This window comes from Phyllopteryx taeniolatus, chromosome 19 (assembly GCF_024500385.1).
Source record: "Phyllopteryx taeniolatus isolate TA_2022b chromosome 19, UOR_Ptae_1.2, whole genome shotgun sequence".
NCBI lineage: Eukaryota > Metazoa > Chordata > Actinopteri > Syngnathiformes > Syngnathidae > Phyllopteryx > Phyllopteryx taeniolatus.
The window spans coordinates 15,434,190-15,459,197 of record NC_084520.1 but is presented as its reverse complement, the minus strand read 5'-3'; the positions used below and the strand labels follow the sequence as shown (position 1 = coordinate 15,459,197).

The window sequence follows — 25,008 nt, the reverse complement described above, 5'->3', positions numbered from 1 at the left end:
CAAGACAGGTCAGTTGGAGGTAAGGTCAAAAAAAATAACTAAAATAATTATTTTAACACCAAAATGATTCTCATTTGAAATGTCATTTTGAATACATTTAATTGTAATGTTATTTACAATTAATCAATAAAAAACAATTCCATTCATTATCAAATTCATTTAAAAGAAATGTATGTTAATGATCCAATTGCAACAAATATTACAGGACTCTTAATGTAAATACATGCTGGGCCACATTAAAGACCTTTTATAGTGAATTCAGAGATTTGTTTCTAAATACATTCTAGATGTTTAAAGATGATTGCTGAAAACGTGCCAAGACTGAGAACTACAGTATGTAGTACTCAAATATGGAAATAAAGCGTTAAACGCTTATAAAAAGCCATACTTTGCCCATCCCTGGTATGTAATGTTGTACGCATGAGTCTTAAGAACAAGTGCACTCATGACACACTTTACATAAAGTTTGTCATTTCATTTTACAAAGGGGCCGAGAAAAATACACATTTAAGTCAACCTTTCTGCTCTTGAGAAAGCATTTGCCGCAGGAGCAGACGTCACCCGCCACACCTGACGCGGTGACGTGGCTCCCGTATCGCGTCCACGCCACGAGTTGCCGCCATTCACGGACTTGAGAGCCCTTTGTCACTTGAGTCTGCTGCTGTCCTGCTCTTAATGGCAGCCGATGTGCTTCAGCCTTCATTGTTGTCAAGCTGCACATACTGTACAGTGCAGTTGTATATTTGCGTGGTGTCAGTGCAAAAAAACAAAAAAACAACACAAAGTTTAAAGCCTCTAAACAATTCATACAGTGAACACACTGAATGTAATGCAGCTTATCAGCAGTTTGTGTGTGTCACAGTGTGTGTCTGTGTGTGTGTGTGTGTGTTTGTGTGTGTGCGCGCCTTTCAGTATTTGGATTGCTTCCAATGGGGTGAAAAGTGAAGGTTCTGCTGATTCTTTATCATGATGGTCTTCCTGTTGCTCTGCTTCATGGTGTACAGCAGCGCTGCGCCAGTGTCTGTCAGAGACTGTTGGGAGGACGCAGGGGAATTAGGGAGTATTCCAGCAGGAAGTATTCTAGCACCAAGTAACAATAGCTGGAAGTACTCTAGTTTCAACGGGAAATATTGCACGTGGGTTCCAGGTATGAAGAGGGAATTCCAGAAGAAAGTATTTGAGCAGGAAGTGTGACAATCTGTTAAGTATTTGGAAGGATTCTAGTGCGAATTATTCAAGAAGCAGTATTTTATCAGGGAGTGTGTTTAACGACAGTCTTCTGATGTATTCTAGTAGGAAGTACAGTATTCCAACTGGATGTATTCTAGCTAAAATAAGTGTTATGGTATGAACTATAACATGATGCATACTAGTAGGAAGCGCAGTATTCTCACAGGAAGCAATCTAAAAGTATATTTTGCAATAATAAAATCATAATAATAAATAATAAAAAAGAAGTACCCTAGCTGGAAGTATGCAAACAGGAAGTGCAGTACCCTAGCAAAAAGAACCTTAGCATCAAGTACCTTGGTAGGAATTATCCAAACAGGGAGGACCCGAGAAGGAAGTTTTACAACAGGAAGTAGTACCCAAGGAGGAAGTACCATAGCAGGAGGTTTTCCAACAGTCAGTACAGTAGGAGGAAGTATCCAAACAGGAAGGACTCTCGCATGAACAAGCAAAAGAGGGAGTATCCGCTGAAAAGTATCTACAAAGGATAGAAATGGTGTGATGTCATTTACCTGTGAGTCAGAGACGACAGATTTAGCCTGGAAAATGTTCAAGATGATGAAGTTGAACTAGAAGAAAAGTGTGACACTAAAAAAACAAAAAAAACAAAAAAACAGACCCTTGTGAAGTTATAGATGTTGTTGTATATCGGCTCCATGGTGATGACCCATTCCTTGTACGTCTCTCTGTCCTCCGCGCTGCGGTTGTGCTCTCTGAAGACGCGCGAGACAATCGAGACTTCACCTTGGAAAAATGAGATCTCGCTCGCTCTCGCGTCGCCGTCATACTCACATCGCTCTCTCGATGAGCTTCATCTGCTGCTCGTTCTCCCGCCGGGCGTCCAGGAAGCGGCCTCGGACGGCCAGAGCGGCGCTGGCCTGTGAGGAGTTGAGCTGAATGATGGGCAGAGACAGAGAGGACAGCGCCACCGAGCTGAGGAGGAGGGAAGCGCAGTTGTCGCTTTCAGCGTGTCTGACGCAACATAGTTCACGTACAGTGCATTTTGTTACGTTACGGCCTTATTCCAAAATTGGTCGCTTGTATCTCCAACTCGTAAACAGTGGCGGTCCTAGCTTGAATACTGCCCCGTGCAAGGCCCCCCCCCCCCCCCCCCCCACACACACACCCGTTAAACAGAGAACCCGTTTCAATGCACATTTAGTAGTTTTACTGTTAAACTTTGGTCCACCACCGACATTTTTATAAAAATTCGACTTTACTCTTACTTCGATGAAACGTCGTTGGTTAGCTTTTAATTTTTAATGACCCTCTCGGCAAAGCAAGAACGTACACGCCGTGACACGTCATTCTCTAGGTACCAACAACGAGCTAACCTTTTAACTCCTCCCTCCCCAAAACAAAGAGCTCTTCGAACAACCAAGATGTCATACTTCCACTTCCTTGAAAATGATAACCTCTCGCTTTGTTTATTAGCAAAATTCCCATCAGAATTCCCATCCCCGCAGAATGTAAACAAGGGCAACAAATTCCCCATACAAACACCATGACGCCAAGTACAAACCATTTGACATCATTTTTTTTATTTTTATTTTTAGAATTGCGGCCCTGTGATGCCACATAGATTCCACATACCAGAAACTACCTATACTGTGTGTATACCGTAAAAAGCCATAAACAACAATCACTATGAACTGCAGATGTCCGTGATGGACAAGTGTATACTGTATGTTCCAGAAAAATATCTGCAGCCACAGTAGATGAAGGCCACAATATAACGGGGGAACATTACAACATTTTGCTATAAAGGCTGTAACGTAACATAGTGTGGGAAAGATAAAGTGCTGGGAATACTTTTCGCATACACTCGGGTCGTCAAATGCATTCCATCACCTTTCATGAGTGACATTTCGGGTCACGGTGAACACTCGGAGCATCCGCCATCCGTTCCTCTGCATGTATCGGAGCTGCAGCTGGACGGACACAGCGCTGCCGGACATTGGCGACGACACTGCAACCGACATTATATATATATATATATATATATATATATATATATATAATATATATATATTTATATATATATATAATATATATATATTAGAGTAAGAGAGATACAAACTATAATTCATAAATAAGAAGCAAAAAAAAAAAAAACAGAACATGCCTCGCCCTTAAACCTAAAGGGATTGAAGGAGACAATGTATGTTAATTCATTTATTGTAAATAAATATTAGTAATATTTAAAAAAAAAAAAGGTATTTTTACATATAGAGTAAACTTTTTTAATCGAATAATTGGTTAATTAATTATAATGAAAACAATTACAAATAGTACAGTTTTAAAATTAATGATTATTATCAAAATAAACCTATTCTAATAAATACAAAATAAAAACAGTTTAATTAAGACATACAGACATTTTCCACATGTTTTTGTTTCTATTTACTCATTTATTATTTCATTTAAACAACTGATTGTGCACACAGATTTAACATGTTTTTATTTTATTGAACAATTGGTTATGTCATCATAATTGAATTCATTAAGGGCTGTGTTCCAGTACGTATTATTTCCATTTAGCGCGTTTTTGTTTGGCCTGACAGCTGCCATCAACTCTTTTCTGAGAAACATAACCAGTCATGCTCATTCGTTCTTTCCATGAGCACTTGAATTAGTTGTATTACTACTAGCGATTAACTTAGTCATCACCTTTACGCCTCCGCACTTTGTTGTCTTGTGTTTTGCCTGGCGTGATGCCCAAATTTCTTGTCTTTCTCAGCAAAAATTCCACACTGAGCGATGTGACGCTATCGGTTTCGCTTACCTTCTCCCTCGTTGGCCACAAACTGGAAGGTGATCTCTTTATCCAGGTGCACATTTCCCACCTTTCTGGCTACTTTGTGTCCCGCCTCTTTCTCTCCTCTCATACACCTGCATCATTGAAACCCAGGAATGATTATGCACACATCATCTGGAGCAGTTCAAAATCAATATTTACAAATGTGTTTTGCCGGTCAAAGTTGGCTGTAAGAAGCTGTGCTCTGACCAGCCAATCAGAGGACAGAAAAATGCTAATATCATCGGGGGCCAGCGATCTGGCCCTCTGAGGGCGAATTTGAAATGTGATTGGTTAAATATAATTTCAGTTCCATGGGCCAGCACTACTGATTCTAAAGGCCCTGGGCAGATTAGACTGGCATGGCAACACAAAGAGGCTGAAATCTGATTGGACAGAGAAAAAAAACAAAAACTATCCACACACTAGAAACAGTACAACCAAGAGAGCTGCTGCGTCTTACATTGATTTGGGCAGCATCAACGTGACGGTGCACTGTGTGGCGATAGTGCTGTTCTCAATAATTTGCTCAAACTCCGACTGTAGCATTTTGGGATTAGCGATCACCACCTGACGGACACGGAGACAACATGCGTCAGATGGCATGAAAAAATGCGATGAAAGTGGACAGAGAAATATAAAATAAAGATGAGAATGCATTACTTTTCCTCCTGTGCGATCAGCGAGACGTCCCAGCTCATCCAGCCTGCAGTCAGTTCCCTCTATAGACAGCACTGACACGGTCACGCTAGTGAAAGATGCATCGTTGACAGTAAAATGTGTTTTTTAATAAGGGAAATAGCACTATATAATATGTACTTAAAAAAATAGAGTAAGGGATGAATTAGTTTGTGCATGATGATCAAGCCAATAATACAGTCATACAGGCGCAGACGAATAAAAGTTTCACAACTACTGTACGTGACCCAGTAAACTGCAGTAATGATTTTTCACAGAAGATAAAGAATATATGCCTGGGAGTATTATTATATTGTCTGTCTGTGTTATACCACCGCCACATAGATGCTATTCATTAGCCCGTCTGTAGCGTTTCCCATCATTTTAGCATTGAGCTCGCAAATATTGAGACTTTTGCACAGTATTGTTTATTGTCACGCTACTACACACCCCTGATTGGCAGCATTTCCCCCCAGTTCTTGGTAGAAGATGGTGGACGACAGGAGGGTCCGTGCGTCGTTGTCCTCCACCTCCAAATTCCCTAACGTCGTGTTGGCCTTCCCGTCTGTACAGATGATCACCTTTTCGGACATAAAGTTCATATCACTAGTTTGATTTGATGAAAAAAAACATTGTTAATTAGGTGTGGATGATCGACACCTTGGAGCCCGGGTGTCTGGAGGCCATGGTGACGGCGACAAGAGCTGCTGGGCCCAGTGCCGTGATGCCCACGGCAGACAATCTTTCAAGAAAAACACATTAGCACCACAATATTAGAAAACTAGAGAATGCCATTTCTGTAGAAATTGCGTGTGAACTGGAATATGGTGGTAGTAATTGAAGTGTAGAATGTGAGACTTGAAGTTAGACTGGTTGGAATCGGTCAAAAAATGTGGGCGAAGGAAGTAATTGTGTTAAATATGTCTTCATTTGGGAATTTTACTGTGAAAAAGTGGGAATTTGGGTAATGTGATAAACGGTCTCGCTTGTGTCCTGGATGACAGTTTAAAATTGGAATGGTTTGAATCGATCGAGAAATGTGGAAGGAGGAGGTAAATATGTCAAATGTCTGCATCATTTATGAATGTAGTGCCAGGAAATGTGGAATAATGAAAAAGGTGGGAGTTTGGGAAACGTGAAAAATAGTTCCCAAAATGCCAGTTTGAACTTGGAATGTGTGAAAGATTCCCCTTTTTTTTTTTCATATTGAAAATGTGGACTTGTGGGAATCTGTGGAATTATTGCACAAATGTCTTGAATTTGTGAATATTTAGAAGTTTGAATCGGTTGAGAAAGGTGGAAGGAATAGAATGTCAAATAAGTGTGAAGAACAATACTCAAAATGTTTTTTGTTGGGTGCTCGTCAACATTGACACAAAAAGACAACAGGGCTGATGGTAGATGATGTTCCTCGTACTCTGTCACTTGCTTCTCCAGGAAGCGCTTAGTGCGTGACAGCGGAGGTGGAGTGGGGAAAACAGTGGCAGCCACTTTCAGATTGTCACTGTTCATCAAGTCATCTCCGCTCAGGACACGTGATGGGAAATCTCCGTATCCGTGTACTGTCACCTACAGGCGATTGGGGGAACAACAGGATTTTTGCTTTGCTCTCTTTATATAATACAGATTCCTTTAACCCATTGGTTCCTGACAAACTGTTCTTAAAGATTAAACGCAAACGTACCGAATTTAAAAGTTAAATACAACTGAGCTGTACTTAGGCAGTGATTCTTTATTTTACCACAAGAGGGAGCCTGGGTCACACTTTGAGAATAACTTAACTAAGAGATTTTTTTTCTTTTGTCCAGGCAATGTCATTTCAGTGTATTGAAGTTTTACCTCATAGTTGAAGGTGATGAGCCCCACGGGTGTGTCAGGGTGTTGTTTGCTCAGTTTGTGAACACATAATAAAACAGCTTCCTGGACAAACTGGGATGAACACAACAGTATTTGCCTTATCACCTTGTACAGAAAGCTGCGATGGAGCAGTTTTTCAAGATCACCATATATAATTGCTCGGAGCGGGTTTGGACACCCGTGCTCTACGACGTCAGTGTCTTACCTCCAGGCGCGATCTGTGGATAAACTGCTCACCCGGCGACACCTTAACAAGACAAGAACGCGATCACAATCTGTGCCATAAGGCAACGCAGCTCCTTTTGTGGCGCCGTCTACCTGAGAGGTGATGCTCATGGAGGCCGAGATGTCGATGCAGAAGATAAGCAGAGGCTGAGAAGCGCTCGGGAGTTTTTCCGAGGGGCTCAGCACGAACAGGCCGTGCTGCAAACCGCCACTGGGGACGCTGCTCCGCTCGGGCGGCTCACAGAAGTAACAGCCGTTGGTCTACAGTAAAAGGAGATCATGTTCAAAGAAATACGCACCCCTGAGTCACAGAGTCACAGAATTCACGGCATCCGAGCAACTAATTTGATACACCTTCCAACATTTTCCAGAGTTCCACATTTTCCACCCACCCAAAAGCTCTATTCAAGTGAATGAGACATTCAACAGCAAAGTCCCCCATCTTTCCCATTTCAAACTGCAACTGTTCAGCTCATTCAGAACATTTTGGGAACTATTTTCCACATCCCGGTAAATCCAACACGTTTCACTATGTACGGTAAGTCCCAAATGTAAGAGAGGTTTTACATATTTACAGCACCTCGTCCTACGTTTCTCGACCGATTTGATCCATTCCAACTTCAAACTGTTCCGCTCATTCAGGATATCTTGCAAACTATTCCCATTCCCCTGCACATCCCCAATTTTCTCAGTAAAACTGCTAAACTAAGACATACTTTCCATATTTCCCTCCTTTCGCATTACTTGACCGATTCAGACCCTTCCAACTGAAAAGTCTCACATTCCACATTGTAACAATTCACTTAATTCCCCAGCATTTCAGTTCCGTCAGCTCTTCATCATTCACACGCATTTTTTTTTTTTTTTTACCGAAATGGCATTCTCGAGTTGAACAATATCTTTAATATTGAGGATATAGTTTGTAGCGCAGTGGTGTAGAACTGTGTGACACTGCTAGCTAACTAGCTAGCTAGGTACCTAGCTAGCTTGACAGCTCTTGATAGCTAGCTAGAGAGATAGATAGACAGACAGACAGACAGACAGACAGGTAGATAGATAAATAGACAGACATATATCCAACGAAATAAAGTGGAAACAGCCCAGAATGTCTGCCATACCTGGTTGTCATAGGTGGAGCCCAGCACAGAGCCACACTGGGAGCAGGAAGTGGGTTTTCCTTGTGTGTGCTGCACTGGAAAAACCACAACCATCAACCATCGTAAGCAAATAAGACAAAAAGCCAATGGCGGTGAAAGTTGACTGACCTTTCTCCGATAGCAGCTTTCCCAAGCTGACGAGGATCACGTTGGGGTTTCCCGGCAGAGGGCCCGCATTGTCTGTGGACGCTGTGGAGAACAGGTGGCAGAAGTACTCACAATGTGTACTTAAGTAGCTGGACAGATACGATACCATTTCGACAAAGTAAGGAGTAGAAAGTACAGCTATCTATTTTTAAATTTAATGTAGGGATTAAGAGTACATTCCCGTGAGAAAAATGAGGACTCAATTCCCGAATAATCGAAGTACAGGAACAAAGTATTTGTACTCGGTCAGTTCTCAGCACTGCTGTTGCAGGACATTTGCCGTCTTTGTGATCTTTACCTGGAGGTGGCGTGGCTGGAGGCGGGCACAGGAGCGGCTTTTCAGTGGAGGAGGATGCGGGCAGAAGCACCACATACTCCGGCATGTTCTTCATGAAGGAAGGACGGGGAGGAAGAGGAGGGGCCGAGGCTGCGGGAAGTCATTCGGTTCAAATTAGGCCACTAGACCTTTCCGCCGTGACGTCATACGTACTCCAAGGTCGCAAAAGCCCAAGCGATCTTCGATGGAACTACTAGTAAATAAAGCCTTCAACTCGATGAAATTCGGCCAACTCCTCAACAGCAGGTTCCCCTTGATTCATTAAGATTTTTATTAAAGGAACTGAAGAAAAAAAAATCCCCAAAACATTTAGAGGTATTATATCTGGTGGCACAACCTCAAAAACAACAATTGATGTCGTCATTTCACTGCAGCTCAGCGATAGCCACTCACAACCATTTTGAAACGGTCTATTTCGAATGTTTTTTTTCCTTTTTTGTTGTTGTTGTTTGCTTACGTGCCGTCTGGCCAGGCGCATTCCCATCGAGCCCGGTGCCTTCTTGGATATTCGCTGCGGCGTCCGTGTCCGACGATGACCGAGGGCCTACGTCGTCGTCGGTAAACTTATCAGAAGGAGACGGCTGGCCGGGAGAAGGCGGAGGTCTCAGGTGGGGTGGAAGCAAAGCTGCGGGAAAGCCATACATGCAGCATATAACTGTAAGATGTAAAGTGTGTTACCTACTCGAAGGTGTCATAATAGCCTGACTGCATGTACATATCTGTCATCATGACTGTCAGGCAGAAATTGGTTGCGCAGACGCTGTATTTCCGATAACGCTTAAGCGCACGCACATGCTCGACTTTTACGGTTTGTGGCGGTACCTGTCTTTCGGGCGGGTGTCAACCGCTTGGGAGATTTGAGCTCTAAGACAACATTGTCATAGAAGCGGGACCCCGAGCCCGCCGCCTCCTGCCGCTCGCCCACGTCCGGCTGCTCGCTGACTTTGGTGGGGGGCGAGTGACCCGGCTTGACCTCGACAGGAGGAGGAGGGGGCGCCCCGAGGGGACGGACCCAGCTGACGGGAGGTAGAAGCGCTGCGAGGAATGCAAATACAAGAGATTACACCTTTGTGTTCCTCTCAAGCCGTCAAGCCTGCATGACTCACATGGAAGACTTGTACGCGAGCTTATATCCAAGCAACATTTATCATGGAAGGATGACAGAAAAGGTTGCTCCCGGCAACTGCTGCACAATACTTCACGAAGAAACAAAATCGGAGCGACTACCTGTGAAAGAATCTTAGCAGAGCAAAATTGGATGATTTCGAGGACGAAAAAGTCTCAAGAACCGTTGCCCGAAAATTGAACAGGAAGCCGGCCTGTTTGCAGCCTTGAGTATTCTAGAAAATTATCGAAAGTCATTTATAAAATTGGCTCGAAATCAATTGAAATGAAATTCTACTGTTCCTGTTTTGCGTCACGGGTGTGTTGGAGCCAATCCCAGCAGACTTTGGCAAAGAGGCGAGGTACTCCCCAGTTGAGCAGACTGAGCACGGTTGATTCATTTGAATTACATGTAATTGTTTTAATTGCACGCAGGAAAATTTACACAATGCACACAAAAGTATCGGGACACCTGCTCGTTACACTTGGAGGGCCCTATTGGGTTCAGTGTAATACTTTTCAATGAACTGAACAGGTATCTAAATACTTTTGTCCACATACGGTACAGTAGTTTTTCCATATTTACAAGATTTTTTTAAAACAAACAAACAAAAAAACGAACGAACACACACACACACACAAACCAAGTTGCACAAAAATAGGACAATCTCTTTTAAAGTTAAATCGATTGCAACCACGGATACAAGCGCATGGTGAAAAATATATTTTACGGACAAGGAAAGACACATGGATAACTAACTGGTCAATTAAGCTGTAAGATAATTGTAAAAAGATTTCAAAAGCAGGAGCTAAATTACATGCTCACCTTTTGTCAAAAATTGAACTACAGGTTTTCAACAGACAAACAAAGTAATAACAAGCCTCCCGGTCTGCTCGGCAACATCTGTATAACACATCCTGTCAAAGGTCAGACCTTCAAAGTAAAAGCGTACAATGCCAGTCGGTGGCATATTTAACAGCTGCACTCGATAAACAAGCACAAAACATATGAAGCTAACGTTTCAGTCCAGAAAAACCGAGCGGTCACGCATAAGAATATCCAATTTCAATTCCCACCTGAGCGCTTGAAGACATTGGCTTGCTGGCTGTCCTTTGGACCGACTGGTGGAGGCACATAGACGAAATCACAAGCAAATTCCATCATGACCGGCAGGCCTGGGCAGTGAAATAACCACGTTTCAGCAAAATCATCATAAACACTGACTGTCAACATCATCTTGAAGCACTCCTGCATGACAAAGCTGACCTGAGGCCAAAATCAAAGCCATTAACTACCTGAATAAATGAACATACGTGTGTGTGTGTTTGTAAAACTTACGGAGGGAGAAGCAAGCAATGCGATCACAGACATGGACGCTTACAAGTCTGCAAGTGACATCTGGTTATCCATGATGTGCTTGTCAGGCATCTCACCGGACCGGCTCGGTGGCCCGCGGAGTCGTCGACGTCACCGGTCGTACGCGTCTGCAAAGCTCCACGCTTTATCCATCGCGTAGCATTAACTCCAGTTCGATATTTGTGAATGGGAAAGCAAGGGTGGCGCGGGGGAGTCGAGATTCGGAAAGTTCGAAGGACGAGAAATGACGTTAAAAGTATTCATTTGACATTTTGAACCAAAATTGTTAATTATTATATTATAGTCATTATTGTGTTATCTTTCCAACTATTGCATTTTGCTTTACCAGATTTTCATTTCATTTGTGTAATTAAATATGATTTTACAGTCAATACTCAATGAATATTTGCAATACACACACATACATACGTATATATATATATATATATATATATATATATATAATACCTATTAAAATTGATAGTTCAATTAACAAAAATAATATAACAGAAAATCTAATACTACTACTACTAATAATAATATGGAAAGACAAAAATTATAAAAATCCAATATCAATCAAAATGATTGGCTATCATCCATCCATCCATCCATTTTCCGAGCCGCTTCTCCTCACGAGGGTCGCGGGCGTGCTGGAGCCTATCCGAGCTATCATCGGGCAGAAGGCGGGGTACACCCTGAACTGGTTGCCAGCCAATCGCAGGGCACATACAAACAAACAACCATTCGCACGCACAGTCACACCTACGGGCAATTTAGAGTCTCCAATTGATGCATGTTTTTGGGACGTGGGAGGAAACCGGAGTGCTCGGAGAAAACCCACGCAGGCACGGGGAGAACATGCAAACTCCACACAGGCGGGGCCGGGGATTGAACCCGGGTCCTCAGAACTGTGAGGCTGACGCTCTAACCAGTCGGCCACCGTGCCGCTGATTGGCTATCATATATATTTTAAAAAATTGTCGTTGAGTAACATTAAATATTTTTTCTAGTCCTGTATCCACAATGAATATTTGCAATACATATTGTAATATATCTATCAATAATAATATAACCAACAATTATAAATAATAAAAAACACAAAATTTTATATAATCCTATGTAGTAAAATATAATAAGTAGCAATAATAATAAAAAAGGGGCTCAAAGTCACTTTGCCAAAACCACATTTTTTATTTTCTTTTGATTATATTTTATTCAATTAATGTAAATGTTTTGTGCAATATTAGTATTTGTAATAATAAGCTATCTATCTATCTATCTATCTATCTATCTATCTATCTATCTATCTATCTATCTATCTATCTATCTATCTATCTATCTATCTATCTATCTATCTATAATACAGTAATATTTCAACTATATGCTACAATGCAAAATAATATATAACAACTAAATACGACACAACTTCTTCCGGTCACATTTTCTGCATTTTATTCACTTGTGTCAAAAAAGCTGGAGTGGATGGAAAGCATGTTTTTTTAAATTGTTTTTTTATGAATACATGTTTCTTTTATTTAGAAAAGGTTTCCTCAAGGTCAGGGTTTCCCAAATGTTTTCACCTCAAGACCCAAACTCGCTTCCTCGTGCGACCCGAACGCACTCAAACACATCGTTGAAGTACCTTACCATTGACGTAAACTGTACATAAACTGATGATCTCGGTAGAACTCGAATCAAAAATCCAGTTGCCAAGAAAATAGCATGCCTGACTGATGTTCATTAAAACCTTTACATTTCAGTTGTACTGGCTGTCCAATGAAAATTGACCAATGGCCCATTTTGGGGCCCTGGGCCACAACCTGGGAAACCCTGATCTGAGTACAGTAAACGTAAGCCTTGTGAACACGCACCACGCAACTGTAAATTTGTGCCAGGGCAAATGTTTACGAGGTGTGAGTCGGCTAAGTCCCGTCAGTGACACACGCGCATACAGAGAAGACGTTCCGATGGGAATTTTGAACCAAACCTATTGGCGTGTGAGCACGCGCCACGTAATAGTTTAGAAAGCGTGACGTCACTCGACGAGTTCCACGTAATTGGCCGGGTAGAAGCCCTCCTTCCCTCCGCTCAGGACCCCGCGGCACCAGCCCTGGTCGTCCTCCTCCTCCACCTTCAAGAATTCCTCACCTGGGACCGCAACAAACACGGTGTCAATCATAACGAGCAAGCAATATTACATATCGCGATGAAATCTGAACATTCCTGACCAGTTCCCCTCATACCCACACCTCACTTTGCTTTCATCTAAGTCTACAGCATCTGGATTCATTTTGGGATTCAATCGATTCTATAATATTCTAATAATATTCAATATTTTCTTGAGTCCACTTATGTACAACTCATAAGTGTATAACACAGGCATACATTCTTTATCCTCTGCAAAAATGTCATGGAATCATTACTGAGTCACTTGTAAAACTCTTCTTTGTGTGTCTCTCTAAGACTGAATTATACTGCCCCCTGGTGGCCATGTGGCGCACACACCAGAGGCAGCGCGATATGGGGCTGGAAGAGATTAACGGCATTCAAATTCAATTTCAATGGAGAAAAAAAAAGATTTGAGATGCGAGTGTTTTGAGTAACAAGCTGGGTCAAGGAACCAATTAAAGCCAAGGCAGCGCTAGTACGTAGTATGTATGCTAGTACATACTTCAAGACTCTTTTAAATGAAGATATTATACATACTTATGCATACTTATTTACTTGATATATTTGTATATTTTTCTGTGTCACCTGCTTTAAAGGAGAGCTCATCCCCCTCTTCCCCCGTGTAGTCGTACAGAGCTCGAACCTTCACGCCTCCGATCATCACTCTAACAATAAAAAGTTATAAGAAACAGCAGGCATCAAGAATTAAATATTGGGAATAAATTGACTTACGGACGACCTTCTTTGCCTTTCTGGACTCTCTTCTTTCTTTTCAGCTTTTTCACCGATGGAACCCACTCCTGGAAAAAACATGTTCGACAGATACTTTAGTCAAAGTTATGGGACAGAACATGAATTTTGTAATTTTGTAATGCCCTAAAATGCCACCAGATGATGCCAAAGCCCTGGCTAAAAGGAAAGTAGACAATGGCGTCAAGGAAGTACAGTGAACACCGTGGTCCGGCATTCAAGAATTTGCACATTCCTGGATTTTTTTTTTCTTCGCATATTTGCTGAAAATCTCAGCTATCCATTTCTGCTCAGGCCAAAGCAATTAAAGTATTATGTTAGCACTGTTGTTGTTAGGTTTAATTCATTCATCGTGGGTTTTTTTTTCAACTGCGTTCAGAACTTCTTGTTTTGTTGCCAAAACAAAAAAGTAAAACTGAAAGTATGTTTCTGCTTCTCTCCACATGCAGCTGGACATAGTAGTGAAGTCTACTTTGCCATTACAATTTGCCTGTATTCGCTAACATCTATTATTGTGTGTAAATACTAAAAGTTGATTTCAGTAACTTAATACTGTTTGTGTAACATGCCAGCGCGCATATTTGTGATGTCACATCAGTTGTGCTAGCGTCTTATTCAGGCTAGTATGCTAGCTAATACTATGGCTCAGCCTCATTTTTGTTGAATACGGTCATCTATGTAACATGGGTTCATGATCGTGGACATGCCGGAAGCATGGCATTGATGCTTTATGATCTCTTCGTTTGAAGTCCTTTGCTTCCATCTTGTGGCATCTATATGAAATTCCAATTATTTGCGAATTTTCAGGGGGGAAGATATTACAGTATAAAGTACGTCATACTCTTTTATTACACTTGATAATGTCTTTATAAAATGCAGTGCTACGTTACTTTATTAAAAAAAACGTAACACAAAGTTGTGGTTTTTTTTGGGTGGAGCTGGAACTGCTTCATGACATTTTAATTCATTTCAATGGGGAACATTGTTCTGACATGCGTGAAAATTTGTAAGCGTTCTGGTTCTGTACCTGGATCTTTGGCCAGTTGGTCAGCATGCCAGGACCGTGATTGTTCTTCCACCATTTGAGGTCCTCTTGCTCGTTGATGGCCATCAGCGTTTGGTGAAGTTCATTGTAAACCTCCTTTACACTAACATAGGCGCACGCGCACACACACACACACACACACACACACACACGCACACGCACACGTATCCCTTTGTCAAATGGCATTACACACGGAAGACGCTCCTCTCGTCACCTCTCGTTGTTGGTGATGTCGAGGTGTCTGTGGATGGACAGAAAGGCCTGCTTCAAGAAGCTGATGCGTTTCCGCTCCTCCTCCTGCGACTGCTCAAAAATCACCTCCATCTCCTCCATGTAGCGCGGCGTGTAGCTCGTCACGTCCTCCAGGATTTTCTCGTAGCGCTCCCGAGCCTGCCGACCGTCCGCAAGAAGCATTATCGGATTTACTCGCAAAGAACGAAAGAAAGATGCAACACATGTAGACAGATTGTATCAAAAACACACACAGGCATATAGGCTTTATCCTCTGCAAAGAACGACTAATATTAGTGAGGAATGAGGAGTCTCTATCTACAGGATATCTGTATTATACTGCCCCCAGGTGGTCAAGGTGCGCACACAAGAAGGAGCAGCACAATGTCCATTGAACTGAAGCAAAAAATTTAACTGAAACCTCGTTACATTCCATTTAATTGTCATTACTGTATGCTGTTATAAAGTACAATGCTATACTATTTTTCTCATAGAAAAAATGTTGTTTTTGGGGGAGGCTGGAACGGGTTCATGGCATTTCAAATTCTTACAGTGGGGAAAGATGTCACCGCTCCCATCCTGGGCTTCATAAACACGGAGCGGAGTCACGACAACACGCCCATATGAGGGCAGCGCGTGGAAGAAAGATTCAAGGTTAAAGGACAGCGTTTGGACAAGATAGTAGCAAGAGTGAATAAGCACATGCACCTAAATCAAATGTATTTATTCTTCTGATTTTTGAGGTGATCACCTTTTCTTTAGCGACCGTGGCCACCTCTCTGGCCTCCGTCACCTTCTGCTTTTTCTCCGGACTCAAATTTTCGGCGTCGTTGGCTTGTTTCTCTTTGTCCAAGGCATTCTGCTCCTTCTGACAGCACTTGTGGTACACGGTCCGGGCCTTCTCCAGCTGTTTAACACACACAAACACACACGCATATAAACACGCAAATGAAGCCAAATAACCCAACTGTCTATCGCTGAAGCAGTCAAGATGATTGGAAATGGGAGTGGTCACCAAATGTTGCTGTAATTTTTGGCAATGCAATTGCGCACATCAGAATTGCTTTACAAATAATCCATCGCACAGCATAAACAACAGTTTTTGCTGCGGTTCCAAAAAGCTTTGATCGTACTCGCTCATCCACCAGCCTATGCGATTTGCACCACTTTTTTCCATAATACGTACAAATGACTCCAGCGCCAGAATGGGAAATTAAGTTCTCGTATAAACATCTGAACTGACTTCGCAATCACTGGCAACGATGTCGATCATCACCGAGACATGACTTCTGTGAGGGCAGGAACATCTGTTTCGTGTTGGAAATCCGTAGCTAAGCCGAGACTCATCAGATCCACATGCAGATAGTCGACACTGGGCAAGTGGTCTCACGGGGGCCCTCTCGAGGCAACAGCAAGTCGCAGAATCATTCTCGACTTGACCTGGTTTTTGCACTACTGAGAACTAGCGTGAGCTCATGCCATTTGCGTCATTTTGAATTCATTCACTGCCGTGGACGTTAATATTCGTCAGCCGGAATCCAAGTGCATACCGCAACCAACGTATACATTCGTCAAATAGGTTCTTCAACGGGCAGAAATTCAGGTTTGGGCAAACAGGTCCCCGTAGATAGCGGCGTTGACACTAGGAACTCATTGGAAATGATCATTATAGCATTGTGAAACTAGTTTCCTTTTTCTTTTGGATGGGGAGCTCTTTGGTAGTCACATTTAAGTCAGCTGACCACTCTGAAGCATACATTCAAAAAGAATTCATATTATGGACCTTGGTCAGCTTTTTGTTCCAGGGTTTCTGCGCTCGTGAAAAACTGCCGCCGTTGTCGTGGCTTTCACGGAAGCCGCAGAAGAGTTTTTTGGGGAAGGTCTCCCTCTGCCAGGTCTTCACCCGCACGCCTTCTTCAGCCACCAGAGACTGCGAGACGGAGGAGTGGAGGGCGGACAGGCGCTCGGTGGAGGTGAAGAAGCTCTGCCAGGCCGTCATCAGCGAGCCGTAGAGCGGCCCTGGGGGAAGGGCGGGTACATGACAAATGGAGGGCTGAAACACTGCGGGTCTCGGACGTGAGTCATGGAACCAGTAAAGAAGGAATGGTCTCTATCTTTCCAGTCTAAAGCACGTGGACTCCTTTTAAATGAATCAAGAGTCATTTTCTAAATTGATCAATTCTTTGAAATAACCATGGGTACGGAACGCCGTTTGAGCATTTATTCGAAACCTTCATAATCCATCTTAAGGTCCATATGCTAGAATGCTCTTTGTCCTCACTAGTAAGACAATTTGAATAAAAGCTCAATATATTCTTTATCCTCTGCAAAGAAGGACTAATATTACTGCGGCTTACTGAGGAATTGTGACTGTCTCCTTTATGTACTGTGTAACCGTATTTCTGAATGATACTGCCACCAAGTGGCCAAGGCGTGCACAACAGATGGAGCAGCACAATGCCCATTGAATTGAAGCAAAAACAAAATTAATTTACTTTAATGTATTTACTTTTCTATTAAATTACATCAGGACTTTGTTTTTTGAAGTACAATACTATGAGTGCTAATTGTCTTAGTAAAAACATTACAAACGGCCGGAACAGATTAATGGCACTCCCATTCATTTTAATAGGTAAAGATGATCTGAGTTACAAGCGCGGTCACAGAAGGAATAAGACTCGTATATCAAGGCACCAATGTACTAGTTAGCTTTTTTCTCTCACTAGTAGGTAACTTTGCATAGTAGTATGACAACTACATATCACGAGTGAAGCGAAACTGTGCAGTACTTGACAACTGCATGCTACTAGTACTACAGGTGAAATTCTACTAATTCATATCTAGCACTTCAGTAGTAGTACTAGTGGCACACAGAGGTAACCTAGTGCACATTGTCGCCTCACTAGTAACATTGAGTAAATGCTCAAGCGGCTTCCATAAAAGGCGTTTGAGCATTTTTTGAGATTGAAAAAAAAAGCAGTAGCCTGCAAGTATTGGTAAAAAACTTAACTAATAAGACAGTCCTTCTACTAGTGCACCCTAGTCATTCTACCAGTGCCCCGAATTGTCCTACTAGTGAGGCCAAAGTGTGTACTAGTATATGGACCTCAAGCTGGATATCGAAAAAAAAGCCGGAGGGTCTTTCTTTAGCCGACTCGCCATGGCGCGCACTCACGAGAGTCCACGACGGCTTTCCACTTGCTGCTCCACTGGCTGAGCTGCTGGGCGTACTGCTTTTCTACCCGGGCCCTCTCCGCGAAGCAAGCCACCAGGTCGTTGCAGGCCTGGTACGACCGCTGGGTTCTGTGCACCGTTGGTACGTAATTCCCAGGCTGGAAGAAGAACACGCAGCACCATTGAGTTGTATCCTGGCCAACGCACGAGCAAAACTAACTTACACTGCTTACCATCCAGAAGCTCTGTTTGGCAGTGTCCTGAGGCGGTTCTTGGGGGAGGCTGGCCATGATGGTGGCTTTCTCGCAGAGGGGAACCTAGCTGTTGCTGTTATGCAAGAGAGTTGCTAGGCTGTTCAACACGCATTTCAATCAAAGGAACGCAGTTTTTGTTGGCTGAGCCACGCCGGTGATTATCATGCAACTGGTTGAACGTCTCCACCGTGTCATTAGCGCAAGCTCGTCATGTACAGAGCTGAGAGCGAGGCTTGTACCTGGATTTTACGAGCGCCCCAAGCTTACGAGCGACGGTGTATCTGAAGATCGAATGGCAACACACGTTAATTGTAGCTTCTGCTATCTAGTGAAAGAGCATTTCATTGTTCTGCCTGTCACTATACGTCGCTAGCGAAATTAAGCGAAAATTGGATAATATCCCGTGGCACACCTGATGATCTGGTTTGGAATCACTGCAGTAGAAAATATATTAAAGTAATAATGACGCAATAGTGTCGCTGCTCTTCCTGCCAATGAGTTTAACAAGCTGTTATTTATACCGTAGCGAGCTTGGCTACGTGTGTAGCTGTTCCGGTGGCAGACTGAAATTCATAAGGAGGGTGGGGGGCAGAATGTTGTGGCAGGAATAGAACAGCTGCTCCTGCATTCTTCCCAAAAATAAACAGCAGTGAAAGGTCATCTTCCCCTTTGCTGTGATTAATACAGAACGCAGTGTCCGGAGCCACTCCGGCTCTCTTTTTAAGAGAGTACTGCGGCGAATCAACGAGGAAATTGTGGCAAAAGAAGCTGTGCATGCAAGAAGGCAGCAGTCACAGTCTGCATGTATGTAGTGTGTGTGAGTAATGCAAAAGTGAATAACCACGCCTTAGCGCCACAAGACATGACCGCGGCACGCTGCTAGCTAGTCCTCAACAGTAGTCACAAAAAAAGGCTTTAAGTGGAGATATTTTCAAACATGTTGAGAAGATGCTAGATGAAGTAGCATCCATTTTTCTAGGTTTCTAGGTTTTTCTGGAATATTATCACAACAAGGCACTCTAACGCGACCACGACAGCGTCAAGCTACTGTCCGCATACTGGCTATCATGTCGAATTCCCTCCCACCCCTACTCGCTCTTCTGCCTTCTCTCTGTGACATGCGCACACTCACAGCCAACAACGAGGCGCTCTCAAGTTGCCATGCCATAACGAAGACCTGGTCCACATGCTGGTTTTCATGTAGGAGTTTTAAAAATATATATCAAAAATAAAACAATTCACCTCTCCTCCAGTCTCTGCGTGATATGCTCACACTTTCCGAATTTTCAGGGTGGAGGCATCGCTAGCTAGCTAACAGTACATCACAATTGCGATGGATAACCGCTGATGCCCAAGTGTGTCATGTGATACTGTTTTAGCCACGCCCCCCAAAAATTCAGAAAACTGAAATGGTAAAAAACTGTTTAACACTATATGTCCACAATTCAGTACTACATAGTTTTCAATCTTTGCACGTTTTCAGCAATTATCTTCAAACACGTGTAATGTATTAAGAAAACCAATCTCTCTCACTTTACTGGGTCTTTAAGTACAGTAACAACACATTTGTACTTCCCACCACTGGAATAGGACGAACAGGACACGCAGAAGCACAAAATGGCCACGCTATTTTAGCAAAGCCAAAAACAAAGCCAAGGCGGCAACAGAGCACTCAGTCGTGGCCGTGAGCACTTACATGCTGTCTGTGAATCACCACTGATTACTCAAGTGAGCAGCACTTGTTACTGGAGGCTCTCCCTCTCAGCATGCCCCCCCCCCCCCCCCCCCGCAACAAATCTCACCCCCACCCCCCTCTCTCTACTGACCCCATTTTGCCTCACTTCAAGTTATACGCACACACACGACATTGTTGATTTGAGTCACATTGGTCTTACCTTTACCTTGATTTCCTTTCCTCTCGTTTCTCCTCACTTGAAGTCCATCCCTGGCATCCCCTCACTCCTGTTTGACTATCACTTCTCCTGCCTCGAGGGAGACCCCCCCTCCCCAAGATGGCCCCACCTTCTGTCACTCTCTATATGGTGCTAATGGGATGCACAAGTGTCATTTTGACTTGTGTCGACATAGTGCGGAGTCATGTGAGCTTATTAGACGGTGGGTGACAACGGCGTGCCGGCCAGAGATGGCAAAAGTACTCACAATCTGTACTTGAGTAGAACAGATACCACTGTTTAAAAAACAAAAAAAACACATGAAAGCAGTTTGAATTCCCATGCAACCAAACATTGCAGCACCACCAATAAAAACATCACTAATCCGTTCCAGCCTTTCCACCTAAATAAATGCTGCAATGTGTATTTTAATGAGGAATATAGCACTCCATAATATTGTACTTCCTAGAAACATATAGTCATGACCTCAAAAGAATGAATCTTTTTTTTTTTTTTGTCACGCTACATCAATTGGCCATTGGACTGCTCCTTCTGGTGTGCGCACCATGACCACCCGGGGGCAGTATAAGACAGACATTAAGATATACTGTTCATCAGTATAGCAATAATATTAGTCGTTCTTTGCAGAGGAAAAAGAATATATGACTGTGAATATATAATGTTATTCTTGTCTGTCTACACCTGCTGCTGCACTGTTTGTTTTCAATCCATTGCTTAAAGGGTTATGGCGCAACAACATAGATGCTATTTAGCATTAGCATTAAGATAACTGACTGAAAGGCTAAATTGTGTGGTTGTTTTAAATACACACAGTGTAATTCTCTTTGTTTTGTGTATTCTTTGACAGTAAACTTCAACTAAGAGTGGCAATAAACTTTTTTGAAGAACTGTTTACTCGTCATGTGTCAAACTGATGCTTGTTGTCAAGTGAACTGAGATCATTACCACCTTACAACACTCTTTATCTAAAATTTGGGATTTTAAGTCAAACTTAAAAATCGGCCCAATGACTGCTCGTACCTCAAAAAACTTGCAAGTCGGGTCACTTGTATCTCAAGGCACCGAAAAAGTTGTGAACATCAGTGTAAGACTGAGTTCCAAAAACAAAAGATCACAGGTGGTACTGGTACAATAAAGAAAGTGGAATGTGTTTTTTCTCAATACATCCTGTTGTAAAGGATGTTCCCAAGACGAACCTTCTTAACACTGGCAATTTATTCCTAGAGACCTCGCATAGCAAACAAACCCACAATGTTGTACAGTAAATGTGAGCGAGCCTGACCACCGTGCAAGCAAAACAACTTAAAAAAAAAAAAAGAAAAGAACTCATTCATCTTCTTCCAAGCTCTTTTGAATAGCTCATGGGCGTCTTTTTGGTTTGCTGCATGACTGCGGCCCCTGCTTGCTTTGAACGAAGCCATTTCATCTAATCCCCTCCCAGCGAGCTCCATCCTTTTGCTGCTATTAGCTTGGAGGGCCTGATGGGAAAATAATCCTGGACTTGAAAACATGTGTCTGTCTCCTGGGCTGCCAAATGAGTCAAATCGAACCCAGACCATTAAATAGGATCATTATTAAAAGGAGGAGACGGTACAAACAACAATGAGCAAAATAAAGACATGATCATTTCAGTATTTATTTCAACACAGTTTTACTTCTATCGCATTTAAAACAAAACTTTATAGTCATATATACTTTGTTAAACTCTGCATACTTACACTCATACTGTAGGTGGTCATATTCATTATACATTTCACTAGACCTAAAATACTTTATCAATCATGTAGTATGTAGTGCTTCCTACACTAACGGCTCAAGTCCTTTTCACGTCCGTCGCGCGATAGCACTGAGGCGACTCAGCATGAAAGAATACATGAGTCATGGTTTTGTTACTCACATGGCGAGAATATGCGTTAAATAACATGTGTCAGCTTCACTAAGGTCATCACGGGGGGGGGAGTGAGCGGTAGAATAGAAAGCTTTGACACCAATCTCCAAACAGAACTACACGCGGCCACGCTATTTGGAAGACAGAGATTCTTCAACATGGTTACACTAACTTTCAATTCCATGGTGAAGTAGTAACATATATCAGGGGATCTCAAACTTGGGGGGGGGGGGGGGTCAAGGAGACATTTGTCCAAGGACCGCCTCATAATCATTAAGCCATTATGATATTAAAGTCAAAGTTCAACATATTTTAGCAGAGGCATGTTAAATGGTGGCATGTGCTGACATGAGTTTGAATGTTATTGGTAAATTCTGACCACAGCCAAATCCCCAGTTTTGAGAGGGTGTGCACACTTGTGCAACCACACTATCTCAGTTGTTTATGTTTACTCGCCTTCTTAAAAAGAATTTGTTTCTTCAATTTAGTTGTACAGGTTATAGGACAGATTATTGGTTGAAAACGTTTTGGAATGATTTTCACAAAAACCTTGCATTTGAACAGGGGTGTGTAGACTTTTTATACCCACTGTATGCAGGAATTATTTGCCGAATCCCAAGATGAAGCTCGGGGACCCCGCATTGAGAACCCCTGACATAGGCTACTGTGTATGACTTCACATGTTCTCAAATGAATTTTCGTTTGTCAGGATTGTCAACAAGTAGCAGCAACAGCAACAAAAACAAAACAAAAAATTGAAATGAAGCCGCCGACCCGCACAGAAGCAGACGTACAGATTGAAAAGGGGTTGAAGGTCAGGAGGTGAAGCAGTAAAAAGCCCTTTGTGATCATGGCACCTACAGTTTAACATTGCGGCAATATGGCTGATGAATCCATCCCTCCTTGACTTCTGCTATGGCACCATAAAAGACTTATGAAAATGTATTGCAATCTGAAATGAAAATTTATAGTTCCTCTCCAAAGTGTCCTTAAAAGAAAGAAATAACAGAAATAACAGAATCGTGAATATAACCTATGTGGAGTATTAGGGCTACACTGAAAAAAATTATACTACGATTCGAAATAGTGCGAGAATAAAGTCGTAATATTAAAAAAACAATTAACTGTAATATTTCAACTTTTTTTCACTATATTATAGGTAAAGTATTAAAGACAGTATTATTAAGAGAATGTTTTCCTAATATTTTGAGAAAAAGCTCCAAATTTGAAGAGAAAAGGTAAAATAAAAAAAGAACATTGCAATATCTTCATAATGAAGTATAAATATTACAAGGAAAAAAAGTAAAAATATGAAGGGAAAAAAAACGAATATTAGAATAATACAGTACAATTCAAAATATGACTGGGAAAAATCATACAATTATGAACATAAATAAATATATGGCGTCACATTACCCACTAAACACTAAATATATGGCAGACAGCGGCTGCCGCGCTCCGACTGTTGCGTTCACATTAGTGTGGGAATTTTCACATTCACTCGTTAAAAAGTCTGACGTGTTTCTTGTTAACGTTGCGACTTTTTTTCCGACTTTATTCTCGTTACATTACGGCGTGGCCCTAACACTCCTTTGCTACTAAATAAATGAAAGCGTCTTCCACAAGCGTATCCTCCCGGCATGACTACTTTGAGTGATTTGAAATGAATTTGCTCCTAATACAAACCTAATAATGGCTAATAGTGAATCCTGTTTAACATGTAATATATATTTAGTGCTTGCAAGTAACACACATACAAAGCTTATTATTGGATTTTTGGGGGTGGGGGAGGGGGGGGGGGGACATGGCAAAAAGATCAAAACAAATACTATTATTCTAATGACTTTCTTCATCAGCTACGAAAAAATCCTCCTCTTGTCGTCATCTGACTTTGGCCACGTAATGCAACAAAGTGATGTCACAATGAGGTCCTTGTGTTTCTGGCAACATTTTAGTGGAGTTTACCCTTTAAGCATTTTTATAAAGTCAGACTGGTGTTTACTCAGCGTTGGGAGCAGATGGTGTGACAATCCATCTGTCCTTGCGCATGTGTGTGTGTGTTCCACTGCCTGTTAATAAAGTTTTTCCTTTTTGTGATATACAGCGAATCCCCAGTATATCGCAGTTCACCATTCACGCTACATCGGCCATTCTTAAGTGACCATTTTTATGGCAATATCAAATTTAGTATATATACATATATATATTTATGTGTGTATATATTGATATGCATGTCTATCTATCTATCTATATCTATAGCTATATATATATATATATATACACACACACATATATATATATATATACACGTGTGTGTATATCTAGCTATCTATAGATATACACACACAGATATATATATATATTTATATATATTGTTAACAAATTTTGCATTGTGGAACTCTTTTTACACAATACGACAGAAAAGTAGGCGAGAAACACTGTAGAATTCAAGAAACAACAGAGCACAAAAAATGGCCCCCTCCCTTCCCTCCTTGCTGCCTTTTTCGTACGCCATCAAGAGTCTTCGCTAAAGGTATAAGTGATGCTAAATGTTCATTTATCCACTTCATTAGTCATTTATATTCATTTCACGCTGATTTATGTCCTTAAAACTAGAATTATTCTCTATTAAAACAAAATTGTTAATATTTTTACGGGGTCTGTAGTGACTGAATTGGATTTCCTTGATTTCCTG

At 41.9% G+C, this 25,008-nt stretch overlaps 2 protein-coding genes across 8 annotated transcripts; both read right to left on the bottom strand.

Moving 5' to 3' along the window:
- Nucleotides 1–82: 82 nt before the first annotated feature.
- Nucleotides 83–10,941, bottom strand: si:dkey-9k7.3 (circularly permutated Ras protein 1). 5 transcript variants are annotated; one of them, XR_009785785.1, is made up of 21 exons: nucleotides 10,872–10,920; nucleotides 10,610–10,799; nucleotides 9,251–9,463; nucleotides 8,886–9,053; nucleotides 8,390–8,518; nucleotides 8,053–8,133; nucleotides 7,906–7,979; nucleotides 6,881–7,048; nucleotides 6,768–6,809; nucleotides 6,545–6,634; nucleotides 6,123–6,274; nucleotides 5,366–5,447; nucleotides 5,156–5,286; nucleotides 4,691–4,775; nucleotides 4,491–4,597; nucleotides 4,016–4,122; nucleotides 3,082–3,199; nucleotides 2,023–2,163; nucleotides 1,850–1,943; nucleotides 1,527–1,708; nucleotides 83–1,031 (listed from the first exon to the last, which is right to left on the bottom strand). XR_009785785.1 is itself a non-coding variant. In XM_061757283.1 (21 exons), exons 2-21 carry the CDS (start codon nucleotides 10,695–10,697, stop codon nucleotides 909–911), a joined length of 2,220 nt encoding a protein of 739 aa, XP_061613267.1. In that variant the 5' UTR covers nucleotides 10,698–10,708; nucleotides 10,872–10,941; the 3' UTR covers nucleotides 83–908. The 5 variants fall into 5 exon arrangements, 4 of the variants coding, with proteins under 4 accessions (XP_061613267.1, XP_061613265.1, XP_061613263.1 ...); XM_061757283.1 differs by lacking the exon at nucleotides 1,527–1,708 and adding an exon at nucleotides 1,743–1,769 and having other exon boundaries at nucleotides 10,610–10,708; nucleotides 10,872–10,941; XM_061757281.1 differs by having other exon boundaries at nucleotides 1,605–1,708; nucleotides 10,872–10,921.
- A 1,383-nt stretch (nucleotides 10,942–12,324) lies between these two features.
- Nucleotides 12,325–20,524, bottom strand: LOC133469792 (protein kinase C and casein kinase substrate in neurons protein 3-like). Of its 3 annotated transcripts, none has more exons than XM_061757333.1 (10): nucleotides 20,408–20,524; nucleotides 18,492–18,585; nucleotides 18,260–18,416; nucleotides 16,868–17,103; nucleotides 15,836–15,991; nucleotides 15,068–15,243; nucleotides 14,836–14,956; nucleotides 13,791–13,858; nucleotides 13,644–13,723; nucleotides 12,325–13,037 (listed from the first exon to the last, which is right to left on the bottom strand). In XM_061757333.1, the coding sequence occupies exons 2-10, from the start codon at nucleotides 18,546–18,548 to the stop codon at nucleotides 12,925–12,927; spliced, it is 1,164 nt and encodes a 387-aa protein (XP_061613317.1). In that variant the 5' UTR covers nucleotides 18,549–18,585; nucleotides 20,408–20,524; the 3' UTR covers nucleotides 12,325–12,924. The 3 variants fall into 3 exon arrangements, with proteins under 3 accessions (XP_061613317.1, XP_061613318.1, XP_061613319.1); XM_061757334.1 differs by having other exon boundaries at nucleotides 20,414–20,516; XM_061757335.1 differs by lacking the exon at nucleotides 20,408–20,524 and adding an exon at nucleotides 20,209–20,244.
- Between the last annotated feature and the right edge of the window lie 4,484 nt (nucleotides 20,525–25,008).